We start from the raw sequence: 20,494 nt of genomic DNA on the forward strand, positions 1-20,494 counted from the left end.
AGGGCGGTGTAATGGGAAGTGGGGTTGCTTGTGTGTGAACTGCAAACTGCTCCAAGCTGGTTGTATAGCTAAACCTTTCCCAGGTTTGACAGCCCTTACAACGCGACTGTCTTAGTCCCTGGCAGAATTCATGAGTGGGCGTCTCCTAAACTTCCTCCAACATAGAAATTCTTTGACGCCAAGTCTCCTCCTAGATTCTCTGCGTGGAAGCCTTCTGCGCAGCGTGGGCGTGCCAAGCGGAGGTCCTGTGCTCTCTCCGCTGATTTCACTGGAAGAGTCTCGGAGCCTCCCCTCCGCAGTACTCTCAGCCTCCCCTTTCTCCCTGGTGTCCCCTGGATTTCCTTCCCCAGCGGAAGCTCTCTCTCTCGCCTTGCTAGTTCCCTCCCCTGTATCATTGGAGCGTCTTACCTCTCCTCTTGCCTCTGATGGCAGTTCCCTGACAGGCAGTGTATGAATAATCCTCTTCTTCTTCTTTGGCGATCCCTCATAGCCGAGTAAGATTGTCTTCCATAAACATGGTTTTCAGAAGTGAGTCCGTAAGTGACTTTAGAGGCCAATTCTGGATCCACACTTCCTTCCACAGTGGAGACATAGGTTTCTGGGCCGTGGGGCATAGGTTTCCGGGCCAAGCGTGCCTTCCTCTTAGCACGTGTCTCCCTTGCGTCCTGAGTTCGAGTGTCTTCAAAACCCACAACACCATTGGCAAAGGCTGTTCTCCAACCAGAGCACTTGCAGGCCAGTGTTTCCTAGTTGTCCGTGTTTACACTGCATTAATAATAACAACAAAATTATCACATGGGAGATGGAGCAAATTTGTTTTCTCCTGTTTGGGGTGGGGGTGGGTAGGGCCAAAACCCAATGGATTCAAATGACAAGAAAGGAGATTCTGACTAAACGTCAGGAAGAACTTTCTGACGGTGAGAGCTGTTTGACAGTGGATCTGACTTGCTCGGAAGGTGGCAGACTCCTATCCGCTGGAGGGTTTTAAAGAGAGGATGACCATCTGTCAGGGATTCTTCAGCTGGGATTCCTGAATGATCCTTGGTGGCCCTTCTAGTAGCTGAATGAGGAGCAGAGCCACAGGTGCCCCTCTGCAAACCAGAGAGCTGCCGCCGCCACCACTTTTTGTCCTCTTGTTTTGTGGGATGTGATACATAAGTGGCAGTCAAGTACAACATTCCTTGTTTTCCTAGAGTGGACATGCGGGGGAATGTTTGGCCGAGCCAGTCGAAAATTTCCTGTTTCCTCCTGGCTGGGACATACTTCCTTTGCAAGTGACTAGAGGTGGGCGTGACCTCACCTGTCCAGGTAACAAAAAGACAAGGCATGCTGCCACACTCTCTCTCTTTGACTTCCTCCGTGGTTGGAGCAGCTTTTTAGCTAGATATGCTCTGTTGGCTCTCAGCCAACAGAGGACACTGGGATTATTCCCATATGGGATAGATCAGGTATAGGCAAACTCGGCCCTCCAGATGTTTTGGGACTACAACTCCCATCATCCCTGACCACTGGTCCTGTTAGCTAGGGAAGACAGGAGTTGTAGTCCCAAAACATCTGGAAGGCCAAGTTTGCCTATGCCTGGGATAGACCCACATGTATATACATTGTAACTAAGTCTGCCTTCAGGGATCCAAGTGTGAACTGAATGTGAGTAAACTTCTTTTATTGACTTTAGACAAGATTGTGGCATGTTTATTCTTTTAAGAGGGATATAAGGGAACTTGCCAGGAACCTAATAGTAAGAGTCTTACACAAGCCTGCAACCAGCTACCTGCCATGTCTTTAAAAGGGGAATGTGAAACTCTGCTAAGTCAAGGAACTTGCTAGTGCAAGTTGAGAAGGATGTTAATAAACAATATAGTGGTACTCTGGTCACAAACTTAATTCATCCCGGAGGTCCGTTCTTAACCTGAAACCGCTCTTAACCTGAGGTACCACTTTAGCTAATGGGGCCTTCTGCTGCCGCCGGCGCGTGATTTCTGTTCTCATCCTGAGGTAAAGTTTTTAACCCGAGGTACTACTTCCGGGTTAGCGGAGTCTGTAACCCAAAGTGTTTGTAACCTGAAGTGTTTTTAACCCGAGGTACCACTGTATATCCCCTCCTGCCTCCCTGAACGCAGTCCCCACGTGTTTTGCCTCCCTGCAGGCGAATGGCGCCCAGGCCAAGGAGGAAGTGGCCCGGCTGATGCGCGGCCTGAGCGCCCTCTTGGAGGAGAAGCAGTCGTCGCTGCTCAACGCCATCGAGGAGTGCCGGCAGGACCGCGTCTCCAACCTGAGGGCACAGCTGCACGAACACCGTGCCATGATGGAGAACTCCGGCATGGTGGGCTACACCCAGGAGGTGCTCAAGGAGACGGACCAACCCTGCTTTGTCCAGGCTGCCAAGCAGCTGCATAACAGGTGTGTGTGTGTGTGTGTGTGTGGATGCAACAAATTTAAAATGGCACCTGGGGAAGTTCGTGCCGTGGTGGGAGAGAACTAAATCCCCGGGAGCTTGCTTCCCTCAACTTTTTCTTGGCTGGTAACACACATGTGCGTTTCCTAATGTCTTACTGGTCAGTTATTGTCGGCAGCTAGGTGAGAAACCTAGCACTGGAAGTTTCTGGAAGGAGCACCCGCCGCCATGTGGCATTGGAAAGTTTGGCAGTTAGCTCTGATAGCAAAATCGAGCAACAAGTGTCAGCTTTCGAGAGGTTTCTTACAGCGGGTCGGTACAGTGGTGCCTCGCAAGACGAAATTAATCCGCGAGTCTCTTCGTCTTGCGGTTTTTTCGTCTTGCGAAGCACGGCTATTAGCGGCTTAGCGGCTATTAACGGCTTAGCGGCTATTAACGGCTTAGCGGCTATTAGTGGCTTTAAGAAAAAGGAAACAAACTCGCAAGAACTCGCAAGACGTTCCGTCTTGCGAAGCAAGCCCATAGGGAAATTCGTCTTGCGGAATGACTCAAAAAATGGAAAACTCTTTCGTCTTGCGCGTTTTTCGTCTTGCGAGGCATTCGTCTTGCGAGGTACCACTGTATTCCTTCATTATGCCAGTGCTTTTTTTCTGGGGGGACGCAGGGGTACGCGTACCCCTAAACATTTTGTGAATCGAACGGGAGAAGAAACTAAAAAAAATACATTTTTAGTTTCTTCTCTAGCACGGTGAATTGTCAGTTCCGTTGCTACCCCTGATGGCGGCCACATTTCCTGTCACAACATTTTCTGAGTCTCAGACGGAAGCGAGCATTTAATGTGTGAAGCACTGTGGAATGTGGGCGTGTGGTGTTTTACTGATGAAAGTTTGGTCTCATTGAGGGGCAATATTTCAATATGAGTAGGAAAATCAGCCTGGAATGCAGTTTTTAATGCCTTTAATAATAACAGAAGCAGGCATGTGCGGAACGAGAGTGTTGTTGTGTGTTGAGGGATAGCAACGTGGCCCAATGCCTTTTGTTGTTTCGTCATGTGGCCTACCCAGTGGTGTAAATAAAAATTCAAGCCAACATGCCAGTACATTGCCGTAGTTCCGTAATGCAACAGGTACTGGGGCGCAAAATGAACATTAAAAAAACATTGTACAGTGGTACCTTGGGTTAAGAACTTAATTTGTTCTGAAGGTCTGTTCTTTTTTTTTTTTTATAAAATTTTTATTGGGTTTTCACATTTTATATAGACAAAGACAAAAACACAAAAAACAAATAAACACATAAACAAAGAAAAAAAAGAAAACAACAACAAACATATATACTTTCCCGAAGATATTATTTCCTAACCCTGGTCATTGACTTCCCCCTACCCCCTCCCTTGCATCCCCATTTCCAAATTTATGTCAGCAAATTGGCATTTCCCTGTCCTAATATTAGTCCTTTTATAAAAACAAACAAAATTAATTTTTTCTAAGTTGGACCTCAATTCCCTTCCATCGATTTCCCATTTTGTCTTGAATAATGATCTTTTTAACCAAATCGCATAATCATGAGTGTTGTTAGAACTTGATTTTTCCCTCCCTCCCATCCCCGGTTTGCGTCCCTTCCCAAAGCATGTCCAAAATAACAGTTCTTAGCCCGGGTTCCTCACGTCCGAGGCCCTCCCATCTCTTTCAGTCCCTCTCCGCCGGTCTTGTTGGTAACCCTTTATGCCAGTTGTCACATCTCGAAAGAGTTCTTTCACCATCAATCCAAAGTCTCTTCCCATATTTGCTAACAGCTGCTGAAGAGTTTCCACAAGGCATAAATCTTGAAGGTAATCAAAGTCAGAGTCTATGTGGAGGCCCCAATTATATTTCTTTATTTTAAATTCCTTAATTTCATAGACTCCCAGGGCCTCCACTTTCGTCTTCTGCATCTTTCGTGGATTTATAGTAGATTTACTCCAATAATCTCCTTGTTTGTATTCCACAGGCGTCAGCTTCTGCTCAATATTTTCCCACATCACTTCTTCTCTTTCTTGTTTTGTCTTCTCCTCTGCTTTTATTATCATTTCTGGTTCAGCTGTGGATTCTTTCTCATTGAGGTCCTCTTTACATTCAGCAGGACTACTTGTTTCAGAAGTCAAGGTCATCAATTGTTCACTCATAGCCGTAGTCTGCTCTTGTAAGATTCCAACCAAATAGAACATCCTTTCGATTTCTCCCAGTATCTTTCCATCCACAGCCATTGTAATTCCACAGAATTCCCTCTAGAGGGAATCTGGTTACTTAGTATTCTTTTCCCCAACAGTCCTCTGTCTTGTTATTGTTTCTTTATTTCCAACAATTTTAGATCAATTGTAACTCTTTTTAATCCAGAGGTAACTTAGGTAGCAATTTTCCACTATTAACAGTCCGTTTGACAGCTTTGACAGCTGTCAAACTCTGCACTTCTTAAACCAGCTCCAAAGCAGGACGCTCCCGGGCCCGGGAGGGGGGGTTGTTTACAACAGAACATAAAACATCCAACACTCCTCTCTCCTGCTCAAAATTTCCAAATCTTGGAAGTTACTGTCTTTTTTTTAAAACTCACCCTTTACAGGGTAGGCACTCCAGCTTAGTTCTTTTTTCGTTGCTCTAGATCGTCTGCAAGGTAGGGGGTGCGGACTTCCTTTTAGCACATCCCCCGATCGTCTCAAATTCAGTGGATAAATTTCTTAAAAGCCAAGTCCAAATTACTCACGGGTTGTTTTTTCAGCCGAATTTCAAGGAAGGAAGTCAGCGCTCTCCGGTCATGGCTCGCGGCTTCGCTCAGCAGAGGTAGCGATGGACTCTCAGTGCCGCGCCACCCCCCGTATCCCCTCCGCAGCCTTTAAAAAGGCTCTTCGCGAATCAGGGGGGGCGTTTAAGGCACCCGCCGAGTCTTCAGTCCGCAGGCATTCCGCGCCTGCGGTTTTAAGGGTCCCCGTGTCGCCGGCACGGCAAAGACCCGTCCCCTGCTGAGCCGATTCCCTCCGGAGCTCGGAGGGAATCCGCCATTCCCAGATCGCGTCAACCCCGGAAGTCTGTTCTGAAGGTCTGTTCTTAACCTGAAACTGTTCTTAACGTGAGGTACCACTTTAGCTAATGGGGCCTCCCGCTGCCGCTGCCACTCGATTTCTGTTCTCATCCTGAGGTAAAGTTCTTAACCCAAGGTAAAACCCATGTTTTGTGCCACGAACCCCGCTTTTTTTGCTGCCCCTGAAACTGAGTACAGTGGTACCTCGGGTTAAATACTTACCATAATTCGTTCTGGAGGTCCGTACTTAACCTGAAACTGTTCTTAACCTGAAGCACCACTTTCGCTAATGGGGCCTCCTGCTGCTGCCGCGCTGCTGGAGCACGATTTCTGTTCTCATCCTGAAGCAAAGTTCTTAACCTGAAGCACTATTTCTTGGTTAGTGGAGTCTGTAACCTGAAGCGCATGTAATGCGAGGTACCATTGTAGTTAGGAAAACTAATGCAATACAGTGGTGCCCCGCAAGACGAATGCCTTGCAAGATGGAAAACTCGCTAGACGAAAGAGTTTTCCGTTTTGGAGGTGCTTCGCAAAACGAATTTCCTATGGGCTTGCTTCGCAAGACGACAATGTCTTGTGAGTTCCTGCTGGTTTTTCCCCCTCCCCCCCTTTTTCTAAGCCACTAAGCCACTTATCAGCTGATCCGATCAGCAGATAAGCCGCTAAAAGCCGCTAATAGCGCTAATCCGCTAATCCGTCAATGGGCTTGCTTCGCAAGATGAAAAAACCACTAGACGAAGAGAATCACAGAACCAGAACGGATTCTTTTCGTCTTGCGAGGCACCACTGTATTCCGCACGTCTGAATGACCCCTGAGCACAATGGATGAAAATAGTACAGATATATTGAAGAGAAGTGTGTATCTCTACTGCGGTTCAGTCTCACCTGACCTTTGCCCTCTGGGTGCTGTTGGGCTCCGTCTCCCATCACCCCCAGCGCGGGCAGCCAATGGGTCAGGGTGATGGGAATCGTTGCACCCAGCGCCCAGAGGCTGGGCAGGACAGTAGGCCTCGGATCTGCCTTGGGAAACTGCTCCTCTTTGCCTGACCCCCTCTTTCCTTCCACCAAACCCCCCACCCCGCCGGCAGGATCGTCCGGGCGACCGACTCCCTCCAGGTCTTCCGGCCGGCAGCCAACTCGTCCTTCAGCCACTTCCAGGTGGATGTGAGCCGAGAGCTGAAGCTGCTCACGGACCTCACCTTCATCAAAGGTACGTACGGGACGTGTGGCGGACAAGGGGGCTTTGGCGTGGTAGGAAGCGGGCCTCAAATGGATGTGGCAGCAGGGTCGTGGCATTCTTCCCTTGCCCTCGCGTTCCATGCCGGTGCCCTTTCCGCCGGAGGAAATCCTCACCCGGTCCAGTTTGCCGAAGGAACCGCCGCCCTTGCGTGAAAAGCAGCGGGCGCAGATTTGTTTTTGATCATAGCAGGACAAGCGAATTCCCCCTTGCCTGGGGCCTGTGAGGGGTGACCCCCTCCCAGGAGCCCTCGGGCCGCCCCCTAACAGTGGGGCTTGGCCTGCGCTGTGAACCTCCGAGGGAAGGTAGCTTGTGTGGCGCCGATCTGACAGGCCACGGCCCTTGGGCGCGGAGGGTAAGTATGGGGGCCGTTTCCCCCCCTCTTCCATTCCGCTTCACCCCATTCCCCCTTCACGCATCCCCCTCCAGACCCAAGGTGGGCTGGGTGGGTGTTCGATTCCCCCGCCACCCCGTCTCTCACATCGCCTCTGGACCGCACCCTGGGATTCTTGGCCCCGGTCAGCTCCATCTCACCCCCCCCCGACCTGCGACCCCTGCATCCCATGATCCATAGCCCACCCGATATTCCAGGCGCAGTGCCCGCCCCCCAGCGGCCCACCTCCGCCCCGTGCCTGGCTGTTGACCCATCTCAGACCTGCTTTACCTCTCTTTGTTTATAGGCTTTGGCTGCTGCTGAGTCATCATCGAAGTAAAAAAATGAGGCAAGTCATCTCCCGCCCAGCCGACCCCCCTCCACCTCAGCCCTCCCTGAGCCGCCTGACACACTCTCTCACTTCTCTCTTTCTCCTCCCTCTGCCCCCATCGCCAGCCCTCGCGCCTCCATCCTGCATCCTTCGCCTGCATCCTCCCGTCCCCCTGTGTGGCTTAGGTTCGGTTCGGGTCCTCAAGATGCTCTGGCCGGGCCAAGCACCTCTGAGCACGTGCAGAGTAAAAAAAAAAGGCTGTTCGGTCGCAGGGTTCCTTCCCGCTCACCGCTGATTCTCGATTTAGGTTTTGCTGTCAACCGTGTCCAAATACAGTGGTACCTCGGGTTAAGAACTTAATTCGTTCTGGAGGTCTGTTCTTAACCTGAAACTGTTCTTAACTTGAAGCACCACTTTAGCTAATGGGGCCTCCTGCTGCCGCCGCGCCGCTGGAGCATGATTTCTGTTCTCATCCTGAAGCAAAGTTCTTAACCCGAAGCACTATTTCTGGGTTGACGGAGTCTGTAAGCTGAAGTGTATGTAACCTGAAGAGTCTGTAACCTGAGGTACCACTGTAAGCGTTGACGGTTGGGACACCGAAATAGTTTCAGTTTCTTCCGCAAGGCATGACACAGAGGGGTGCTGGTTTGATGTAGAGAGTTCTAGGGGTCCTATGTCCACTGCCCCTTCCTTGCCCCCCAACTAAATTTAGTTCTTCCCTGCTCTTTCAAAACTCAAAAGTTTTTCTCCCAAAACAGTGGTACCTCGGGTTAAGTGCTTAATTCGTTCCGGAGGTCCGTTCTTAACCTGAAACTGTTCTTAACCTGAGGTACCACTTTAGCTAATGGGGCCTTCTGCTGCCGCCGCGCAATTTCTGTTCTCATCCTGAAGCAAAGTTCTTAACCTGAGTTAATATTTCTGGGTTAGCTGAGTCTGTAACCTGAAGCGTCTGTAACCCGAGGTACCACTGTAGCTTGACTTCTGCCAAAACTCTCCGTTGTATAATTCAGGGGTTTAGGCCACAATTCAGCCCCCTCAAATGTTGCTGGATTCTAAGTCCCATCAGCCCCAGAGGCAATGGGGCTGCAGGGAAGCAAAATCCTAGAGGGTTGGCTACCCCTGGTTTTCGTTTAAACATTTCTGTCCTGTCTGAACTGGGGGCCACCCTTATTCCTGGGAAGCAAGCCAGGCAGTCGCCTGAGGTGACAAAATACCAGCAGCGAGTTGGTGAACTGCCTCAGCTGTGTAAATACAGTGGTGCCCCGCAAGACGAATGCCTCGCAAGACGGAAAACTCGCTAGACGAAAGAGTTTTCCGTTTTGGAGGTGCTTCGCAAAACGAATCTCCTATGGGCTTGCTTTGCAAGACGACAAGGTCTTGCGAGTTCCTGCGGGGTTTTTTCCCTCCCCCCCTTTTCTAAGCCGCTAAGCCGCTTATCAGCTGATCCGATAAGCCGCTAAAAGCTGCTAATTGCGCTAATAGCGCTAATCCGCTAATCCGTCAATGGGCTTGCTTCGCAAGACGAAAAAACCGCTAGACGAAGAGAATCACAGAATGGATTCTTTTCGTCTTGCGAGGCACCACTGTATCATTGAATCATAGAATGGTAGAGTTGGAAGGGACCACATGTTTCATCTAGTCCAACCCCCTGCAATGCAGGAATCTCAGCTAAAGCATCCATGACAGAGGGCCGTCCAACCTCTGCTTAAAAACCTTCAAGGAAGGAGAGCCGACCGTCTCCCGAGGGAGATGGTTCCATATCGGAGAGAGACTTCCTGTAGCTTGCAGAGATCTGTTGTGTTCTGGAGGACATCAACAGCAAAATCATCGAAGGGAGGCATTAGGCCTCTGAACACCAGTTGGGGAGAATTGAGGTTGTGTAGGGCTGTGTACCAGCATTAGACAAATCCCAGATCCTGAACCGAATGGGATTGATCCAGGGTTTGCCTGGACAGGGCTGAAGTAATCCTGCATCACTCTGGATTGGGGCCACCCAGAGTGAAGTGGGGCTCTCAGAAGAAGACACGTTTTGATTTTTTGACCCTTAGTGGTCTGGGTTGAGGGGGCCAGGACTCTCAAGCAACTTTACTCCCTGGTGCCCAAACAAAAACATGGATAATACCCTTTTAATTCTCTGGCTTTCTTCCTTCACCCTTTTCATTTTAGAGGTCCCGGGTTACATCTAACTGAATTTTTACACGCATTGAAACAAATGTCATATCCATCCATTTTTCAATAGGGCCTAACACAGGATACGACCCCCTGAATCTTGTTTTTGAAAATCACCTCCCTCCTCTGCAAAATATTACAGTCTTCTTCCGATTTAACCAACAAACTGATCAAAAAAATCTGAGGTTAATTAGCTCGCATAGCCTTTCTAGGCCCCACTGAATGCAGTGGGAACAATTCCTGCAGTGGACTGCAGTGTAAGTTGCATATTTTGTTTCCAAAAGGGTTCGTTTCTCTTTCCCCATCACCACCAAGAAATAATAATAATAATAATAATAATAATAATAATAATAATAATAATAATAATAATTTATATGCCGCCCGTCTGACAGGGTTGCCCCGGCCACGTTGGGCGGCTTCAGGCGAATTAAAATACAGTAAGACTTCAAACATTTAAAACTTCCCTATACAGGGCTGCCTTCGGATGTCTTCTAAAAGTCAGACAGTTGTTTATCTCCTTGACATCTGATGGGAGGGCGTTCCACAGGGCGGGTGCCACTACTGAGAAGGCCCTGTGCCTGGTTCCCTGTAACCTCACTTAAAGCAGTGAGAGAGCCGCCAGAAGGCCCTTGGCGCTGGACCTCACTGCCTAGGCCAAATGAAACTTATTATTTGTTTCATTTTTTACTGAAAGCAACTCAAAGGGACTTGCAGCAATCATTCAGTGCTGTTTTCTCCCCTTTTATTCATTTTTGGGTCCTACGGCAGGAGTGGGGGAAACTCATATCTGGCTCCCCAGCCCTCTCCATCGATGTCCTGGCCCTCTCAAGGCCACCACCATATCGCCTCAGCTCTCTCCTTCTCTTCTGTGTCTATTCAGCCATGGTCTGTCTCCTCCTGCCTCGAACGCCACCGCTCTTCCTCTCCTCCTCCTCTCTTTCTTCCCCCTTTCCCTTCCCACCCTGCTCCCCGTCTCTCGCACTCAGCCTCTTTCTGCTCCCCGGAGTCTCTCAGCAGCTTGCCCCGTCTTCCCGACAGCTCTCCCCCCCACCCCGTTTTTTCGCCTTCTGGAACCCCCTTAGCCTGTAGCCAGTTGTCTGTCGGTCCGTGCAGAGCACCCGTCGCCTGTTGTCTGCGGCGGCGCCTGACATCGCCTGTCTTTGTCCCCTCTCCCTCCTTCTTTCTCTCTCTCCCCAACCGCAGCGCCGGAGGCCCCCGTGATCGACACGCAGCGCACCTACGCCTACGACCAGATCTTCCTCTGCTGGCGCCTGCCGCAGCACTCGCCGTCCGCCTGGCACTACACGGTGGAGTTCCGGCGCGCCGAGCCCAAAGGGAAGGCCCTCAAGCTGTGGCAGCGCCGCGAGGAGGTGCGTGGCACCAGCGCGATGGTGGAGTACCTGGACACTGACTGCGTCTACGTCCTGCGGGTCAAGGGGTGCAACAAGGCCGGGTTCGGAGACTACAGCGAGGACATCTACCTGCACACGCCGCCAGCGCCCGGTAAGACCCTCCTAAAAATATAGGCAGTCTGTCTTTCTGACAACCAGGGCATGTTTACCTGGAAATACTGTGCCACTTCAAGGTTCTTTGGGTCCAGGGGACCTTTGGGGATCAGCTTGATCACCGAGATTATCTGCAGGTGTGTCGTTGGCCCTTTCCCGAGTTGGCAACGACGAGAAACCGAGCCTTTAGAGCCGCCGGCCCGGTCCTGTGGAACTATCTGCCCCTAGAGATTCAGCAGACACCTTCTGTGCCAGCATGGTGTAGTGGTTAAGAGCATAGTTGTTAAGAGCGATAGATTCGTAATCTGCTGAACTGGGTTCGTGTCTCCGCTCCTCCACCTGCAGCTGCTGGGTGACCTTGGGCCAGTCACACTTCTCTGAAGTCTCTCAGCCCCGCTCACCTCACAGAGTGTTTGTTGTGGAGGAGGAAGGGAAAGGAGAATGTTAGCTGCTTTGAGACTCCTTTGGGTAGTGATAAAGTGGGATATCAAATCCAAACTCCTCCTCTTCTTCTTCTTCTTCTTCTTCTTCTTCTTCTTCTTCTTCTTCTTTGAAAAGCCTGCCAAAAACTTTCCTATCCCACCAGGCAGGCAACGAAGAATGCGTCCTTCCCCAATGGTTAATTCATGCCTGTTTCAAACTTTTGAAAAATGTTTTAAACTTTTAAAAATGGTTTTATATTGGTACCTTGGTTCTGAAACTTAATCCGTTCTGGAAGTCCGTTCCAAAACCAAAGCGTTCCAAAACCAAGGCGTGCTTTCCCATAGAAAGTAATGCAAAACCGATTAATCCGTTCCAGACTTTTAAAAACAAGCCCTAAAACATCAATTTAACATGAATTTTACTATCTAACGAGACCATTGATCCATAAAATGAAAGCAATAAACAACGCACTGTACTGTAAAATCAATGAAACAGTATTGTTGATGATAAAAATGAACGTGTATTTTTCCCCCTTACCTGCACTGTCTAAAGTGGCTTTGCAGCTTTTATCCATTTCCGCAGTCAATCAATCAATCAGTAGCTGAACTGGGTTCCACACAGTCAGTAAAACAAAACAAAAAAGCCACAAAAACACAAAATAAATAGCATAAACAGACCTCACCGTGTGGCACTCAGAAAGAAAGTGTAACACTCAAATCGGAGCACGTTCAGCTTCCAAAAAAAGTTTGCAAACCGGAACACTTCTGGGTTTACAGCGTTTGGGTTCCAAGTTGTTCGACAACTAAGCTGTTCAAGAAACAAGGCACCACTTTCCTGTACGGTTCTTGTTTTATTGTTATTGTTTATTGAATTTGTATACAGCCCTTCATCGGGGTGTTTCACAGTTTTACTGCTGTAAACCGCTTGGCTATTTTTAAATGATGTAGCAGTATACAGTGGTACCTCGCAAGACGAAAAACCCGCAAGACGAAAAACTCGCAAGACGAAAGAGTTTTTCGTTTTTTGATTTGCATCGCAAGACGAATTTCCCTATGGGCTTGCTTCGCAAGACGAAAACATCTTGCGAGTTTGTTTCCTTTTTCCTAAAACCGTTAATACCGTTAAAACCGTGCTTCGCAAGACGAAAAATCCGCAAGACAAAAAAAACTCGCAGAATGAATTAATTTCGTCTTGCGAGGCACCACTGTACAAATCTTTTTTTTTAAACGAACGAATGAATGAGCCCCATCTGCACTGTAGGTTTAAAGCAACATCAGACCACTTTAGAAAGCCAAAAAGTATCCCGGGAACTCTTAATATTTTAAGGGTGCTAGGAGTTGTCAGGAGAACCCTTATTCCCTTCCCAGGACTACAAATTCCCAGAGTGGTTTAACAATCAGTGCCTCTTCCTAAGGAACTCTGGGAATTGTAGCTCTGTGGTGGGGAATAGGGACCTCCTAATGACTTTTTGCACCCTTGACAAACTACAGTTCCCAGAGTTATTTGGGGGAGAATCATGGCTGTTTAAAGTGTTGATGTGTCCAAAGTTTCTACACCTCAAAAGCTTTTGGGGGGGACGGGTTCTTCCTGGTTAAGATTCTTTCTCCTCCTTTTCCTTCTGCCTGCCTCCTACCTTCGCCTTCTCCCAAGTGCTGAACTTCTTCCTGGACAACCGGTGGGGGTTCAACCGGGAGCGCCTGGCGATCAGCAAGGACCAACGGGCCGTCCGGAGCGTGCCGGGGCTGCCCATGCTTTTTGCCGCAGAGCGGCTGATGACCAGCTGCCACCTGTCGATCGACCTGGTGATCGGGGACGTGGCCGTCACCCAGGGGCGCAGCTATTGGGCCTGCTGCGTGGACCCCAGCTCCTACCTGGTCAAGGTGGGCGTTGGGCTGGAGAGCAAGTTGCAAGAGTGGTTCCAGGTACCCCAGGATGTGGCGAGCCCCAGGTGAGCAGTGGCTATTCTGGAGGGAGGAAGAGGGGCAGGTTTTCTCAAGAAAATTGTCTTTTTAATTTCATAAAGTTTATATATACAGTGGTACCTCGGGTTAAGTACTTAATTCGTTCTGGAGGTCCGTTCTTAACCTGAAACTGTTCTTAACCTGAAGCACCACTTTACCTAATGGAGCCTCCCGCTGCCGCCACGCCGCCGGAGCCTGATTTCTGTTCTCATCCTGAAGCAAAGTTCTTAACCCGAGGTACTATTTATGGGTTAGCGGAGTCTGAACCTGAAGCGTATGAAACCCGAGGTACCACTGTATATAGAAAAACCTCCACCCAACTGTATTGCAAAAGGGATATTGATTAGGATATTGACTGAAATATTGACCACCTTATTGATCAGGGTATAAATAGAAATACTGCTATATTGTAATAGCTCAGCTGGTTAGAGCGTGGTGCTGATAACGCCAAGGTTGCAGGTTCGATCCCCGTATGGGACATACTGCATATTCCTCCATTGCAGGGGGTTGGACTAGATGATCCTTAAGGCCCCTTCCAGTTGGAATAATAATAATAATAATAATAATAATAATAATAATAATACTGTACCCCACCCATCTGACTGGGTTGCCTCAGCCACTCTGAGTGGCTTCCAGCATAATAAAAACACAGCAAAATGTCAAACATTAAAAGCTTCCCTGACAACCTTCAGATGTCCTCTAAAAGTTGTATAGTTCTTTATCTCCTTGACATCTGGTGGGAGGGCGTTCCACATGGCGGGTGCCACCACCGAGAAGGCCCTCTGCCTGCTTCCCTGTAACTTCACTTCTCGCAGGGAGGGAACCGCCAGAAGGGAGCTGGATCTCACTGTCTGGACTGAATGATGAGGGTAAAGACACTCCTTCAAGGAGATAAATAACTGTACAACTTTTAGAACCGTCTGAAGGCAACCCTGTTTTCGGGAAGTTTTTAAACTTTTGCTTTGTCCCTTTATATTTTGTTGGGAGCTGTGTAATCTGACTGGCAGCCCAGCCAGATGGGCAGTGTATAAGAAATAAATGATGATGATTAACCGTCAGTCGCTTCTTGCGAAGGTTTATATTTCGGCCCAGGCTGGCTGGGGGCTGATGGGAGCTGGAGTCTGAAAACACCTCGGCCATGGCTGGCTCGGAGCTGGTGGGAACTGTAGTTCTTGGACTCCAGCTCCCATGGTAAGGAAGACCCTGAGGTTCCCAGGGGGCTGGGGCCTTGACCGCGGTGCGAGCCAGCTTCCTAGGCTCATGTGCCGTCGGACTTGTTGCTCTGAGGCCTAACTCCTCCTCTCCCCCTGGCCTGCCTCCTCGTTTCCCGTGGCTCAGGTACGACCCCGACAGCGGCCATGACAGTGGCGCCGAGGACACCACCCTGGACACAGCGCCGCCTTTTGCCTTCCTGACCATCGGCATGGGCAAGATCCTCCTCTCGCACGGCGTGGCGCTGACCTCGCGGGACCCCGGCAACTGCACGGTGCCGCTGCCTCCCCGTGTGGGCATCTGCCTGGACTACGAGCGGGGCAAGGTGACGTTCTTTGACGCCGTCTCCTTCCGCAGCCTCTGGGAGTGCGGCATCGACTGCTCGGGACCCGTCTGCCCCGCCTTCTGCTTCATTGGCGGCGGCGCCCTGCACCTCCAGGAGCTGGTGGCCAACCGACAGGAGCGGAAGGTCACCATCGGCGGCTTCTCCAAGATGGACTGAGCGTCTCTTGGCATCTCTTGGCGCGAGGGAGGCGGAAACCGAGCGGGAGGCGGCCTCCGGTGCACGAGAACAGTCATCCCTCCCGCTAAACGGGCCTCCGAGTGCCTGTTGAAAGCGGCGGAGGATGCCCGGGGCCTACAACAAAATGGCCGCCCTTCCGCTCGCGGGCCATACTGAGATTTGCCCCGCCTGGCGGGCTGATGGACCTTCCAGCGGATAGAAGAGACTCTGCCTTTCGAAAGACCGCGATCCTGTTGTAGACCTCCCCTCGTAGAATGTTTGCTGTGGAGATAATTTTGTGGGGGACAGGGACGGGACAGAGCGGGGTGCTGCCCCCATAAGCTACACTGTGTGTGCTTGTGGGGGGCGGGAATGTCTTTCTGTTTCATCAGGTCCTTTGTTTTTCCTCCCCCCGCTACGCCCCAACATCTTTTCTGGTCCCTCCGTGTCCTTGTGCCTTGGGGTGGGGGGCGCTCTCCCAGTTGGGATACTTGCCCCAAAGACTCTGAAGGAACCTAGCTCCCTGTGGGGCAGGAATTTTCATCTGTGGAGGAGGTAAGGATGTTTCGTTTGATGCATGGACGAATTAGGGATGTTTTTAACCACATACAATCTTCCTTTTTTAAACTCTGTAATCCATCTGTGCTCTTTCCCCCTACATCTTTCCATCGACACCCCACCACCAGCGACGGGGTGATTGGCACCTGTCGCGTCTCTCCTGGTCTGACTCCAATTTTGAACTGAATGTTTTTTAAAGCTCCCCCCTTCCAAAGAGCCCCTTCCCCAACTTTGCAAGTCTTGCAAGGCCTCACAGGTGCCTCGCCCTCCTCATTTTTGGATCGAGTCCCATCTCTTATCTTGTCTACATGATGTCAAAGTCTGTTTTTTCCAATCTGTCTTGGGTTTTGCAAACCGTGGATTTCTGGATTTTTGGCAAAGGGTGTGAAAGGGCAACGGGATGAATAAGTCACCCCTGTTGGGGGGGGGAATTGAGAGTCCCCCTCCAAGGGAGAAAGGGAGGTGGGTGGGACATAGGGGGGTGGGCAGGGGTGAACTAAGGCAATCAAAACTGTTTTCGTGCAGGTTTAAGATTTTATAGTGTAGATCTGCCTGTTCACTTCAGGATTGTTGTGATATTAAAAAAAAAAAAAAAAATTAAACGGAACGGTGAATCGCACCCGGCTCTCTTCTGACTGACTGCATTTGCTTTCTGGATGTTGCTTCTCCACGAAGGTCCCTAAAATGGATCCTTCACACACCTGAGATCTCCTCACTGTTCCCCAAGGAAGCCTCATTTCGCACCCAGAACATGACACTACGGTTTCCACTATTAATTTCTATGATTCTAAGTTTCAATGCCTGGTTTTCTTTTGAATGTCAGTGTGTAAGGAGAACAGACATTCCTGCAGGACACCCCCACTCCCTGATAGCTGCTACCCACCCCCCAAAAGAAAGGAAGGTGAGTCACTTTCATCCACCATTAAGGACCGCCTAGGTAGAGATGATGCGGGGATGCAGGTGGCGCTGTGGGTTAAACCACAGATCCTAGGACTTGCCGATCAGAACATCGGCGGTTTGAATCCCCGCAACGGGGTGAGCTCCTGTTGCTCGGTCCCTGCTCCTGCCACCTAGCAGTTCGAAAGCACGTCAAAGTGCAAGTAGATAAGTAGGTACCGCTCCAGCGGGAAGGTAAATGGCGTTTCCGTGTGCTGCTCTGGTTCGCCAGAAACGGCTTAGTCATGCTGGCCACATGACCCGGAAGCTGTACACCGGCTCCCTCGGCCAATAAAGCGAGATGAGCCCCGCAACCCCAGAGTCGGCCACGACTGGACCTAATGGTCAGGGGTCCCTTTACCTTTAGGTAGAGATGGGCAGATCCTTCTGGCGTATGCAGACGTGATCTAGTGGGTCCTTCTCCTGCACATGTCTGAGAATAAAAGGGCATGTAAGTTAGGAGGGAGCAAGAGCCTCAGGCCCTCTGTGCCTCTCTATGCGGCCCTCAGAACTGTCCCTGGGCCACTCAGTTCTTTCAACAGGTGTTTGGTTCTGGCAATAGCCAGCAGAGGGCGCTGCAGCACTAGGAACAGAGATATTTAAGTTTATGCTGTTCCAGCCAATAATTAATTGCTAGTTTTGTTGTGACTTGAGGGAGTTTCCACAGGGCAGCCTTTTGCAGGCTCGTACCTGCAGAGTGAGGGTTGCAGAGAGGTCATGGCATTTCTGCTGTGTTTTCTGTTTGCAAATGCAACAACGAAAGAAGGAAGTCTGGTAACATCTTAAGGGCTAGGCTCCATTATTATGGCATGCCCTTTCATTTGCTAGAGTCTGCCTCATCCATGATCTGAACAAAGCCTACCGTCTAGTAGTAGTAGTAGCAGTAGTAGTAGTAATTATTATTATTATTATTATTATTATTATTATTATTAATTTTATTTTTGTCTCCTGCTGGTAGCCACCAACCATCAAGGGTCACTGAGCAAGAAGAAAACACAATAATACATATAATTATTAAGCCAAGTTACAAGGAACCAGGCAGAGGGCCTTCTTGGTAGTGGCGCCCTCCCTGTGGAACGCCCTCCCACCAGATGTCAAAGAGAACAACAACTACCAGACTTTTAGAAGACATCTGAAGGCAGCCCTGTTTAGGGAAGCTTTTAATGTTTGATGTATCACAGTATTTTAATATTCTTTTGGAAGCTGCCCAGAGTGGCTGGGGAAGCCCAGCCAGATGGGCGGGGTATAAATAATAAATTATTGTTATTATTATTATATCATTATAACACGCAAAACAATAACAGCAAGTGAAATGTTTTAGAGCTTTTTTTTTAAGTTTTAACCAAAGTTGCTTAGCTTTTTTAAAAAAATAAATAAATCTCAAAATAATAATAATGAAGTTTTAGAGCTATTCTTAAGGAAATTCACCTAAAAAGAATTTCCTGGACACTGCAGCGATGTCCACTGTTTCAGACTGCCGTATTCTGGGTGTATGGCAGCCCTACTGGACTGCATCTTCCTGTAGGAAAGGTAAGCTCCGCCTCTGTTTGCCTCTGGCCCCGCCCACATGTGTCCCCAGGAAGGTGGTCCGTGCTGCAACATGGCTCTCGTGCTGAAAAAGTTCCTCTGCCTTTGATGAACCAGCATGTTCCGATGTAAAGGTAAAGGGACCCCTGACCATTAGGTCCAGTCGTGGCCGACTTGGGTTGCAGCGCTCATCTCGCTTTATTGGCCGAGGGAGCCGGCGTACAACTTCCGGGTCATGTGGCCAGCAGGACTCTGGCGAAGCAGAGCAGCGCACGGAAACGCCGTTTAGCTTCCCGCCGGAGCAGTACCTATTTATCTACTTGCACTTTGACGTGCTTTTGAACTGCTAGGTTGGCAGGAGCAGTGACCAAGCAACGGGAGCTCACCCCGTCAAGGGGATTCGAACTGCCGACCTTCTGGTCAGCAAGTCCTAGGCTCTGTGGTTTAACCCACAGCGCCACCTGCGTCCCTTATGCTCCGATGTAGTAGCGGGGAAAGTCTGTAGTTCAGGGGTAGAGCACTGAGAGCCAGTGTGGTGTAGTGGTTAAGAGCGGTAGTCACGTAATCTGGTGAACCGGGTTTGCGTCTCCGCTCCTCCACATGCAGCTGCTGGGTGACCTTGGGCCAGTTACACTTCTTTGAAGTCTCTCAGCCCCACTCACCTCACAGAGTGTTTGTTGTGGGGGAGGAAGGGAAAGGAGAATGTTAGCCGCTTTGAGACTCCTTAAGGGGAGTGAAAGGCGGGATATCAAATCCAAACTCTTCTCTTCTTCTTCTTCATCTGCTTTGCATGCAGAAGGCCTCAGGTTCAAGATCAGAAATTCTTCCTGTATGCCACAACAGCAGGAAGACTACTCCTCTCACAGAGATGGAAACAACAGGCTATTCCGACAATTGAAGAATGGCAGCAGAAAGTATTGGAGTATGCAGAAATAGCAAGGCTAACTGGAAGAATCCGACAGCAGGATGATGAGAAATTCCAAAAAAGAATGGTCCAAATTTATGGTATACTTAGAGAAAACTGTACATAAATAAAGACACTCACAGGACTGAAATAAAACTCATAACGTTTCTTGTAAACATTTGGTTAGATCACAAGGTGCAATGCTGTAATATAATAGGGAGCTGCCTTACACAGCCAGACCTCTGGGGTCTATCTTAGCTCAGTATTGTCTGCACCAACTGGCAGCTGCTGCTCTGCAGGGTTTCATGAAGGGGTCAATCCCCAGCCCTACCGGGAGATGCGAGCAATTGAACCTGGGACCTTCTGTTTGTGCCCCCCCCAAATAATTTTTATTACTTTTTTCCCAAATATCTCAAACACAATACAGCTTAACAATATTATTCTCCTTTCCATCTATATCTTATCCGAATTAACTTCCCTCCACCCCTCTTCTGGCTTCTCTACATTGCTCTTACTTAAGCGTGATTACTATATATACATTCTGTAAGGTAAAGGTAAAGGGACCCCTGACCATTAGGTCCAGTCGTGACCGACTCTGGGGTTGCGGTGATCATCTCGCTTTATTGGCCGAGGGAGCCGGCATTTTGTCCGCAGACAGCTTCTGGGTCATGTGGCCAGCAGGACTAAGCTGCTTCTGGCGAACCAGAACAGTGCACGGAAACGCCGTTTACCTTCCCGCCGGAGCAGTACCTATTTATCTACTTGCACTTTTTTGGGGCGTGCTTTCGAACTGCTAGGTTGGCAGGAGCAGGGACCGAGCAATGGGAGCTCACCCCGTCGCGGAGATTCGAACCGCCGAGCTTCTGATCAGCAAGTCCTAGGCTCTGTGGTTTAACCCACAGCGCCACCCACATCCCTATATACATTCTATAAATGTCTATAATTCCTTAATAATTTTTTGTATTACCGTATACTTTAGACATACATTCCTTATTGCCCTATTTAAAACCAGCCATTTGACCAAGGGCATTGTTATGTACTGAAGTTCTCACCCTGGGCCAGCAGGGGGATACTGTAGATAGTTTAGGTCCACATATGCAAAAAGGGATCGAAAGTGGCGTTCAGTGATTGGATAGTTACAGAAAGTTGTTACTGTTGCATTGTAGTGGAGCTCTATATAAGCAGGCTGGCTGAACCCTTCAGTTCAGTTCTGTTCTGGCCTGTGAATAAACAAGAGCTGTCTGAAGAATCGCTGTGTCGTCTGATATGTTCACCCACAACTTAACACTGGCGACGAAGGTGGGATGGATGGACAACAGAGCACAGCCAGATGCAGCCACCCTCTGAGCGGAGCTGAATCACTGAGCTGAAACACCGAGCGAAATCACTGAACAGAACCAATTCGGAGCT

At 49.4% G+C, this 20,494-nt stretch overlaps 1 protein-coding gene and 1 long non-coding RNA gene across 2 annotated transcripts in view; one reads left to right on the forward strand and one right to left on the reverse strand.

Annotated features, from left to right (window-relative positions):
• The window catches only part of TRIM46 (tripartite motif containing 46), a 32,528-nt gene extending 16,355 nt beyond the window's left edge, over window positions 1-16,173 (forward strand). The window contains exons 5-9 of the mRNA XM_082202690.1: window positions 2,083-2,400; window positions 6,535-6,656; window positions 10,760-11,059; window positions 13,135-13,432; window positions 14,784-16,173. Coding sequence (XP_082058816.1) covers window positions 2,083-2,400; window positions 6,535-6,656; window positions 10,760-11,059; window positions 13,135-13,432; window positions 14,784-15,159 — 1,414 coding nt within the window. The 3' untranslated portion in view covers window positions 15,160-16,173. The remainder of the gene's footprint in view (window positions 1-2,082; window positions 2,401-6,534; window positions 6,657-10,759; window positions 11,060-13,134; window positions 13,433-14,783) is intronic.
• Window positions 13,353-18,615, reverse strand: LOC309520762. Its single transcript, XR_014214388.1, has 3 exons — window positions 18,082-18,615; window positions 17,015-17,086; window positions 13,353-13,448 (listed from the first exon to the last, which is right to left on the reverse strand). It is a non-coding gene; the product is annotated as an uncharacterized lncRNA (long non-coding RNA).
• Between the last annotated feature and the right edge of the window lie 1,879 nt (window positions 18,616-20,494).

Source organism: Podarcis vaucheri (assembly GCF_965113315.1).
Source record: "Podarcis vaucheri genome assembly, chromosome: 16".
Taxonomy (NCBI): Eukaryota; Metazoa; Chordata; class Lepidosauria; order Squamata; family Lacertidae; genus Podarcis; species Podarcis vaucheri.